Genomic DNA, 10347 nt, shown 5'->3' with positions numbered 1-10347 from the left:
GCCCCCTACTGGGGATTGAGCCTGCAACCTTGGTACGTGCCCCTACCAGGAATTGAACCAGTGACCTTTTGGCTCATGGGACTTTGCTGAACCAACTGAGCCACTCCAGCCAAGCGGCCTTCCCCAGTCTTAAATTCCTATCACCAACTGAAACCTTAGCCAGCTGCCAAAGCCCAGCTTAGACTCTCCTCTGGGGAGTCTGCCTGAGATTTCCAACCTGAATTTAGGTCTGTTCCCTGAAACCATAAAAGAGATTTTTTTACCCAATTCAACTCCCTCTTAATTTGTATGTGAAAGATGAGTACCCAAACCATTAAATACCTGCTTAGGAACATACAGCTAATGCTAAAGTCCTTAGAAACTCACTCTCCAGTGCTCTTTCTACTCTACCAAGCAGTTTCTTAATGCCTTGAGTGCTTTCAGTGGCTCTTATGGCAAATAATCATATGCTGCCATGTGTACATGCTGCGGTACTTGTAAAGTTAGAAGGTCCTTGAGCGACCTTCCATGTTTCTCATGTATCACTGAGCTCCTCATTGTGCCTGATTGAGGAGTCATCACTCAGTTAGTGCTCAGTAAATATTTAATTGCTGGATGAAAGAAGAGAAAGTCACCTTATAGATTTTCCCTGATTAGGGCCTAGCCCGGTGCAGGGTAGATGTGGACACTCAGGAAATATTTATTGGTGACGGGAAACTGTAACGATAGGCTCAGGTGTTTGGACTCTTCTTAGGCAGTGGGAGCCATGCTGGTTCCAGGCAGAAGAGTAAGATTTAAAAAGCACCGTGTTAGGAGGGTTCAATCTGGCGGCTGCGGCAGAAGGAAGAGTGGTGAGGCAGGAGCTCCAGGAGGGAAAGGGGGCGGGATTGCCGGGCTGGCGGCTTTAGGAATTGAGAGGGAAAGACAGTCAGGGACATTTAGACGGGAGAAAGGATAGGTGACTGTGATGTGGAGAAGGAATGGGAGGGGGTAGAGAACGGTAGAGGAGAGGTTTTGCTTTGAAAATGGTATTGCTCTTGACGAGGGGAGAGGAGTTGTCTCTGAGGAGCATGCTCTGTGGAGGATGTTAGGTACATAACTGCTGTGTCACATTCATGCTCTCAGCCTAGTTCTTAGCGTAACCATTTCAAGTAGATGTGTTATCTTTGCTTGTGGGTCAGAACACGGGCTTGAAACCATTAAATCATCTACTGAACCCATTGTGTCTGACCTCAGAGATTGTTCTTTCATTTCTCAATGCCTCCCAAACATCTAGGAGGAGACAGATTTGGAGCTAAGATTATAAAATTAAATCTGTGCTGATTTGAGGTGATGGTGGTATATCATTGTGACTCGAGCAGGCCCATCATATTTTCTCTTAGATTAGGAGCATCCAGAAAATTATGGGTCCTTTTTCTTTGTCTCTGTCCATCTAGGAAGAACTAAGTTGGATGCAGAAAAAGACTTCTCAACAGAGTTAAGGGGCCCCCAAATAGATGAGCCCTTCTTTGGGGGAGATTTTTAGGGAACGGGGCTCCCTTCTCTAAGTCTAGATTTGCAGGTAGACACGACACCTTCTTCTAGGTTCCTTGCAACTCTTCAGGCCTCTCATTAGTCCTCACACTACAGTGACAATATCTCCCTTTCCTGTGGGGCCTGCTGTTTTATTAGACCTGTTCAAGGGCTTTTTAAAAGTAGTTTCAGCTGGAGCTAAATAATTGAACATAGAACCACGAAATTCTTGGTCTGGGCAGCCCAGGTTCGCTCAGAGCACAGAGAAGGGGCCGTCTTCTACTTCTATCAGGTCTTCCCCTGGAGTAGCTCGTGGATGTCCTTTCAGGCTTCTGTATGCGAGGCTCTGGGCGAGGCAGGTACTGGACACACCGGTGAACAAGGAGGACTTAGTCCCTTTTCTCTGGGAATGTATAGACAAGTCAATACACAATTGCAGTGCATGCTAACACGTACTCTGATAGGGGAAGTACATTATTATCCTCCAGTTCCCTCTTTGAGAAAATGGACGGAGATAGTATAGGGTAAGGATATTATAAAAAAGCCTTGGGCTGGTGTCTTCCTGGTCCCAACCATGCCCAAGTTGTGTTCCATGTGCTGGCTTCAGTGGATGACAGCTGAAGGATTCTTTTGGTGTTTTTTGTTTGTTTTTTAGAAATCTTATATTGGTTCTCAAAATCAGGGGGAAAGGCGTTTTAGATTATATACTTCTAGGATTATCAGCACAGAGGCCCCAGCACTGTCTGGAGAGTGTGTTTCCTAAGTGACATCCTCAGTTTGTGCCTCTCCGCTCAGTCCTGCAGGTGGCAGGAGAAGGTCTGCCCAGTCTGCAGGAGCTCAGGAGGCAGGCTGGCTCTCAGCTTGCAGCCCCACTTCCCAGCCTCTCTCCTTCTTTCAAAAAAGAAGTCCTGCCAGGAGGGTGTGGGCAGGCCTCCCGGCAGCTGTGCTGCTCAGCCAGGCTGCCTGCTCTTGGCTCCGCAGGCAATGAGCCTCTTTAGAGGCTTTGTCTGAGCCTTTCGGGCTCTCTCCTCCTGGCACTGCTTGGCTCAGGAAAGCAGGAACCGAAAGTTCTCCCTTCTCCTCTGCCCCTGCCCGTGGCCCTCTCACTGTCATCTGCTCTCCCTCCTACCTAGAGGTCTCTTCTACCCCCAAAGGCCACAAACACTGGCTCTGAAGCCCTTGGTCTCGGGAGGACTGGGAAGGGGGAAAATGTCAAAAGGATGGTGGCTCTCAAGTTCCAACTCCCTGCTTTTAAAAAATTAATAACTAAGTAACTGTTATTGCACACAAGCTCTTAACCAATGCCAGGCACCGTCTTAACCATTTTATGGGCATTGCCTCATTTAAAGTTGACACCAACCTGCCCTAGCCAGTTTGGCTCAGTGGATAGAGCGTCAGCCCATCAACTGAAGGGTCCTAGGTTCCATTTCAGTCAGTGGCATGTACCTCGGTTGCAGGCTTAATCCCTAGCCCTGGTCAGGGCATGTGTAGGAGGCAACCAGTTGCTGTGTCTCTTACATCAATGTTTCTCTCTGTGTCTCTCCCCCTCCCTTCCACTCTCTAAAAATCAATGGAAAAATATTCTTGGATGGGGATTAACAATCAATCAATCAATCAAATAAAGTTGACACCAATCCAAGAGGTGGGTACTCAGGCACCCCCTTTTGCAGATAGGCTATACACTCTCAGAGTTTGTCATTAAGTTTAAAATCAGGAGCATACCTTTGAAAAGGTAGCTGGGCTCTGGCTTCTGTTTTCTCTCATCTTCTGACTTTTCCTATAGAACATGAACTCTGAACCAGTCCAGGAAAGGGGCAGCTGGCCATCAGGGTGCCCCCTGCAGGCCTCACCTAATATACTAGTCTTCACTTTTCTCTCCTGATGGAATACATCCCCACCACCACCCCCAGGCTACATAATCTTTTTCTGAAGTCCAACATGTTATTCTTTCTCTCCCTCTCCCCTCCCCTCCAGGACCCTGCTGGAATCTTTGAGCTGGTGGAAGTGGTTGGCAATGGAACCTATGGACAGGTGTACAAGGTGAGACTCTAATGGTGCAGAAGTGTGACTGTCTTCCATGGGGCCCTCTCAGGAGGGGTGGGAGAAGTATATTCCAGGTCATGAAAGTGGAGTGGTTATGGGAGATTGCCGAGGCTGGGGACCTGGGAAAGAAGAGAGAGAAGAGGAAAGTAATGAGGGAAGGAAGCAGGAAGCAGCAAGAAGTGGGATGTTTTTGCTGGCTTCTGCCGAGTTTGGAATTACTGGTATAGCAGGGACAGGTTTGGAGTTGAATGGGGTATGGGAAAGGAACAGCTGAAGGCAGAAGGAACGATATCAGAGCTCACCTGGGCGTTCAGAGTAAAGCTCAGGCCAGAGGTGCAGGTTTGGTCTAACAACAGAAAAACCTAGGACTTGGAGTGGGTGGGATCCCATGAGTGACCCTCTGCAGAGGGGAAGCGGCTTTCTTGAGCTCCCACAGCTGGTCTGCAGCAGGGCCAGAGCCGGAGCTCAGGCCTTCTGCCCTTGAGGCCGCCTCTCTCCCACAGAAGTGGTGCTTCCTCAGCCACTGATTGTACTTTCTGGTCTGGCCAGCTCGGCATGCTCGTGTGGCCTGATCTCTGGCCCCACTTGAATGGGGGGAGGTGGCTACAGCAGAGAGATGTTCAAGGTGGATGCTGCCCCAGGGAATACACGCAGGCTTCTTTGTCTCCAGACACGATGCTGAGTCTTTTCACAAGTCTCCTCTGCATCTCCAGGGCCTGTTTCCTGGGTCACTGGGACCACCTGCCCTTCTCTTACCCTTCTTCCATGGAAGCTTTGGGAAACAGGCACCTCCTCCCCCCATTTCCCCATCTCTTGCCTAATTGTTGCCATGGAAATCCTAGCTCTGTGTTCCACTGCTTTTCTGGGCTTGGGTGTTGAATGACTGCTGGATGAGGATAAAAATAATCCCCGGCCTGGCAATGCCCATGTTCAGCCCCTGAGGGGCTGCTCTCCCTCACCTTACTCTTCCCCAGGAAGCCTTAGACTTTCCTGTCCAAACCCCGGTCGGCTCCCCCTAGGAATTTAGGAGGAGGGAGGGGGAGGGCAATGGCAGGGCCTTCCTATATATAGAAGTTTCTTCCCATTAGCACTGGTGATGGAGCCATTGACATGTCAGTCGATGTTTCCTTCTGTGTTTCCCTGAGTTTCCTAAAAATCTCAGCTCTGAGGGAGTGAGGAGGAAGAGAGAATGATTAGAGAGACATCATTGATCAGCTGTTTCCTGCACGCCCCCTACTGGGGATCGAGCCTGCAACCCAGGCATGTGCCCTGACCTAACTGGAACCGAATTGGTGACCTCTTGCTTCCTGGGTCAGTTGCTCATCCTCTGAGGCACACCAGCGAGTTCGGCTGTATCTTAATTCTTTCCTGTCAACAAAATAAAAAGCTAGGGGGGTGGAGGAGGGGGGAATCCTGGGAATAGCCTCCTATCCAAAGGGGGCTTGTGTGGCATAGAAGATGCAGAGAGAGGCCAAGGCCCTCCCTCTTCAGCCTCTTTCCCAGCTCCCTGCAGCTCCATCTGAGGATGGAGAAGGTATCCTTGACTCCCGCTCTAACTTTCAAACTGTAGGAAGTACAAGCCAGAGAGGCTTGAGTATGAAGGGAGCAGACCCTTCATTTTTACCAAGCACAGAGCTTGGAAATCCAGTCTTGGTAGTTTTTCTGTAGCCACTGTTAGTCCTGTGACCAACCAATAAATTGAGGTGTCTAGCCACCACAAGGGGCATGTTTTAAGATAGAAAAGAGCCAAAAGGTGTGGCTTCTCCCAGAATCAGGTTCTTCGTGAGCATGACCCAGGCCCCTCTGTGTTCATGTTCACCTTTCTGTGCATAGGGTCGGCACGTCAAGACTGGGCAGCTGGCTGCCATCAAGGTCATGGATGTCACGGAGGTAGGAAGCCGCGGGGGCAGTGGGGTTGGGGTGGGGGGGGAGCATTGAGAATGGGGCTCACCTCCTCGCATTCACCCAGGATGAGGAAGAAGAGATCAAGCAGGAGATCAACATGTTAAAAAAATACTCTCACCACCGCAACATCGCCACCTACTATGGAGCCTTCATCAAGAAGAGCCCCCCTGGGAATGACGACCAGCTCTGGGTGAGACTGCCCTCTGGCCTGCCCCCGGCCCCCCCTGCCCTTTCTGTCTCCAGTGTCAGTACCCGAGTCTCCTTGCCAGCCCTCTCTTCAGTCCCACAGCCTCTCCTGTGCATGGATGGAGGGACCTCCTGACCCACACTTGGCAGTCTCTTGTCCTCTGGGCGTTTCGGTGGCAGGGGTTCTGGGGCTCGCCTTTGCCCTAACCAGTACCTTACCTGTGTCCAGCAGGCCCTTCATAAGTATCAAGCAATGCAAAGCTAGCAATGGCTGGGAAAGACCCAGGGAGCTTAGTTGATGAGTTCTCCTGCACTGGCACAGCCCCTAGGAATGCAGCAGACCAAACTCTTTGGTAGGCGAAGGTAGAGCATGGACCCCTCCTGGCAGTGTACAAGCCTCTGGGTGATGATTCTAACCAGAACTTACTGCAGCCCTTTTGGTCTCCCCCAAATTCCCTCCTGGCCCAGAACATTTCTAAGTCATTCACCCTCCCTGCCTGGGCGCTGGTGCCAGCTGATTCCTCAGCCTCGCCCTCTCTGGTACTCAGCCAGACCCAAGGACAGAGCAGCAGGGAACATGGCGGTGGCTGGGCAAGGTATGGGTCGGGGGCGGCCGGGGATTGGTGCCCATGCCAGGTCTCCCCTTGCAGCAGTTGCCAGATGAGTACTTATTTAGCACTTTCTGCATACCCTGCACAAATAAGTATGAATCATGGTTCCTGTTTCTTGCAGTAGACTTTCTGAAGGCATGCACATGCGACACACATGTGAGTGCGCGTGCACACACACACTCACACTCACACACATTGACATTTCATACACACAAAAGAAGGCGAGTAATGGGTTAGAGAGTAGTAATGGGTTACCTGCCAGCTGTATCTAGTGAGAGATCCTTGAGGACTAGAGGTCAGGTGCTAGTGACCAGGCGCCCCCTTCTGGATCTGTTGGACATTGTCTTTTCACTATGCTATACTCAAATGTGGAGCATATGTAAATTATTTTTGCATATGCAAATGTCCACATCTCTTCCAACCTTTTTCTGTGCTGGGTGTGGCTTTTAGAAAAGGTACAGTGAAAACATTTTGACAGACACGCCTGTCACCGGGGGACTTCCCTTTTGGCACCTGCCTCTGGGCCTCTGGTTCTTCCCTAGAGATGGCACAGGAGCTCTCCTCGTCTCCCCGCTGTAGTCTTACCTCTGTTTGTGGAGTTTCTCCCAGAACACTACCAGGTTCCCCCAGCTCTCTGGTAGACCCTGTGCACTCTTTTTGTCTCTAGCAGACTGGAGAATTGCCGGTTCTAGCCCCTTTCTTGACTCGGGATGAGAGGTTGGCAAACTTTTTCTGTGAGGGACCAGATAGCAAATATTTGGGGCTTTGTGGATCATACTGTCTGTCACTACTCAGCTCAGCCATTGTACCATGAAAGCAGCCATAGACAATATATAAATGAGTGGGCATCACTATATCCCCCAGAACCTTTATTTAGGACGCTAATTTGCATGTCATGTGATTATTTCTTCATTCTTTTCAGCCATTTGAAAATGTAAAAAACTAGCCATAGTTTGCTGACCTTGCTCTAGAGCAGTAGGGGTTATGGATCCCAAAAAGGATCTGATGAGCACATGGGAGCCCTCATTTTGTCTACAATTTCAGGGTTTCCTTGGGCTCCTACTCGGGACAAAGACCATGTCCCCAAACCCTCCCTGTCTATCTTTTCCAACTGTATTTCCTTCCCCTTTTCCTCCTGACCTCAGGAAGTTCTGTGGTCTTTGTGAGAGGGGGCATGTGGCCCCTGCCCTTCAACTTATACCACTTTTGACCCCAAGGCCTCTGGTTCTCCTCCAGGGCACTGGCAGGGGAAAGGGGCCTTGCCTAACTGCTACTTTTCCTTCCGGTCTCCCTGGCACTACAGCTGGTAATGGAGTTCTGTGGTGCTGGTTCCGTGACGGACCTGGTCAAGAATACAAAAGGGAATGCCCTGAAGGAGGACTGCATCGCCTACATCTGCAGGGAGATTCTGCGGGTGAGCGCCAGGCCCCTCCCTGCCTCCTGCTCCTGGGCCACCCCCTCTGGAGCTTCTCCCTGGGCATGGACCCCCCTGCACTGAGGAGGAAATGGAATTATGCCCTTTTTATTTAATTTATTTATTTTTATTGGTTTCAGAGAGGAAGGGAGAGGGATAGAGACAAACTATCAATGTGAGAGAATCATTGATTGGCTGCCTCCTGCACGCCCCCTACTGGGGGGTATCAAGCCTGAAACCCGGGCATGTGCCCTTGGCCAGAATTAAACCTGGGACCCTTCAGTCTGCAGGCCGTCGCTCTATCCCCTGAGCCAAACCAGCTAGAGCTGTGCCCTCTTTTAAGGAGCAAGTGGTCTGATGGGGTTGGAGGCTAGAGACAGAGTCCTAACCGTGAGGACTCAAACTGTTGGAGGAGACAAGTGCCTCTGTTTCTAAGCTCTGCTATTTCTCCACTTGGAATCTACACCTGCTGGGGATTCCCAGGAGCCACCATGCTGAGGAAACGCTCCAGAAATCTCAGCCTGTACTCTGGGCACATGGTGGAGAGGGACTGCTTCTTCAGCTCAGCCCCATCCAGACTGATGACCTCCCCTCGCCTCTCAGTCAATGCAAGTCCTCGCTTCTTCCCCCTCCTCCAACATCAAGCCTAATTCCCCCCACTCTCTGCCCAGGGTCTGGCCCATCTCCACGCCCACAAGGTGATTCACCGAGACATCAAGGGGCAGAACGTGCTGCTGACAGAGTATGCCGAGGTCAAGCTAGGTGCGCTGCTTCCTTCTGGGCGGACGGCCCCTCTAACCTCCAGGCGAGGGGCCCCTTTTCCCTCTGGGGGCTTAAGTCCCACAGCCTGTAGGCTGGGAGGCTTGCTTTCCCCTACCCTCCTCTGGGGTGCCTGCTGTCTGCTATGTCCCCAGTGCTGTGCAGGTCCCTCTGGAAAGATGATCTGAGGTGATGTCCTTTCACCTTGGTTTTTCCCAAGACGCAGGGAGACTAGGTCAGGGTGTTGATGGGATGGAAGAGGTTCCGGGGAGTGTCTAGGTAGAGCCAGGACCTCAGCTGCCTTGGGACACGCCCATGCTGGGTCCAGGATGAGGGGAGCAGATGTGACACTCTGCTGTGACCCCTCCCCTCATGTCTTCTCAGTGGATTTTGGGGTGAGTGCTCAGCTGGACCGCACCGTGGGGAGGCGAAACACTTTCATTGGGACCCCCTACTGGATGGCCCCAGAGGTCATCGCCTGTGATGAGAACCCCGATGCCACCTATGATTACAGGGTACGGACCAGAGAGTGTGCAGCATGGGGCAGCCAAGGCAGGAAGTGAGATGGGGATGATGGATAGATTGAAAATATCGGGGACTTAAGCAGCTTGGGGGCAAAATGAAGGTCTAATGATGTGTTGGCTATGAGGGGTTGGGGGACATTTTGTGGCAAGGGAGGTATGGGTGGGAATATTGGGTAAGTTGGAGGACATGCAGGGTTAGAGGAGGGGCCTCAGGAAGGGATTGGCCGGCAAGGGGTTCTAAAGAGACAGGGATAGTAGGTGAAGAGAGTTACCAGGAGCATTCACCTGTCCTTTCTTTCCCCTCTGTAGAGTGACATTTGGTCTCTAGGAATCACAGCCATTGAGATGGCAGAGGGAGCCCCCCGTAAGTGCGGAGTCTGGGAGAGAAGGGAGGGCCCAGAAAGTGGCTGTAGGGGAGAGGTGGGCCTTGGGAGGTCATGGTGAGAAGGGCTCCTTTAGGCTCTCAGCATGGCAGAGGGACTGACGGTCCCTTCTGTGTCCCAGCTCTGTGTGACATGCATCCCATGCGAGCCCTCTTCCTCATCCCTCGGAACCCACCACCCAGGCTCAAGTCCAAGAAATGGTAGGTCTCTGGGGATTTGGTGTCTAGGAAGGTCTCTGGACAAGGCCGCCTCCACCATAACCCTCTGGGTTCAGGCTTGGGTCTGCACCATACAAGGTGTTGGGAGGGGCTGGTACTGCAGCCACAGCATTAGGGGCGCTGGTGTTGGGGTATGGAGAAGACAAAAGGGAAGTCAAAGTGGCTTTTTAAAAAAATTTAAATTCTTTATTGTTTAAAGTATTACGTAAGTCTTTTTTGCCCCCCATTGACCTCTCCCCAGCCACTCTCACCCCCCAACACATGCCCTCACCCCCCGACTGTCTGTGTCCTTTGATTATGCTCATATGCGTGCATACAAGTCCTTTGGTTGATCTCTTACCCTCCCGAAGTGGCTTTTTGATGAATGATCTCCCCTCTTCCTCCTGTGACACCCCCTCCCAAGGGGGCCCTCCTAGTGTGAGCCATTGTTTCCAGGTCTAAGAAGTTCATTGACTTCATTGACACATGTCTCATCAAGACTTACCTGAGCCGCCCACCAACAGAGCAGCTGCTAAAGTTCCCCTTCATCCGCGACCAGCCCACAGAGCGGCAGGTCCGCATCCAGCTCAAGGACCACATCGACCGGTCTCGGAAGAAGCGGGGCGAGAAAGGTCAGTGGGGGAGGCGGGGGTGGGAGGTCAGGACACACTTCAGCCCTTGCTCCTCTTCACCAGCCCTGGCTCCTCCTTGCTCCCATTCGGGCACCTCTCCCAAACCCCAGCTGTCCCCACCCGAAGACACCTCCTTTCCCAGGCTTTCAACCCCAGAGTGCTTTTTCTCATAGCACCAATTCAAGCCAGCCTTCCAAATGAG

The 10347-nt window shown here is 51.6% G+C and overlaps 1 protein-coding gene across 1 annotated transcript in view; it reads left to right on the top strand.

The window, feature by feature from the left end:
- The first annotated feature begins 3414 nt into the window (after positions 1–3414).
- MINK1 (misshapen-like kinase 1) overlaps positions 3415–10347 on the top strand; it is a 19091-nt gene continuing 12158 nt past the window's right edge. Inside the window, 9 exon segments of the mRNA XM_015569236.1 lie at positions 3415–3531; positions 5368–5424; positions 5504–5629; positions 7540–7650; positions 8322–8412; positions 8794–8924; positions 9243–9297; positions 9438–9516; positions 9970–10145. Of these exon segments, the coding sequence (XP_015424722.1) occupies positions 3430–3531; positions 5368–5424; positions 5504–5629; positions 7540–7650; positions 8322–8412; positions 8794–8924; positions 9243–9297; positions 9438–9516; positions 9970–10145 (928 nt within the window). The 5' untranslated portion in view covers positions 3415–3429.

Source organism: Myotis davidii, unplaced genomic scaffold, assembly GCF_000327345.1.
Source record: "Myotis davidii unplaced genomic scaffold, ASM32734v1 scaffold925, whole genome shotgun sequence".
NCBI lineage: Eukaryota > Metazoa > Chordata > Mammalia > Chiroptera > Vespertilionidae > Myotis > Myotis davidii.
Note: the sequence above shows the minus strand (reverse complement) of the source record. Positions and strands in the feature narration are given on the sequence as shown.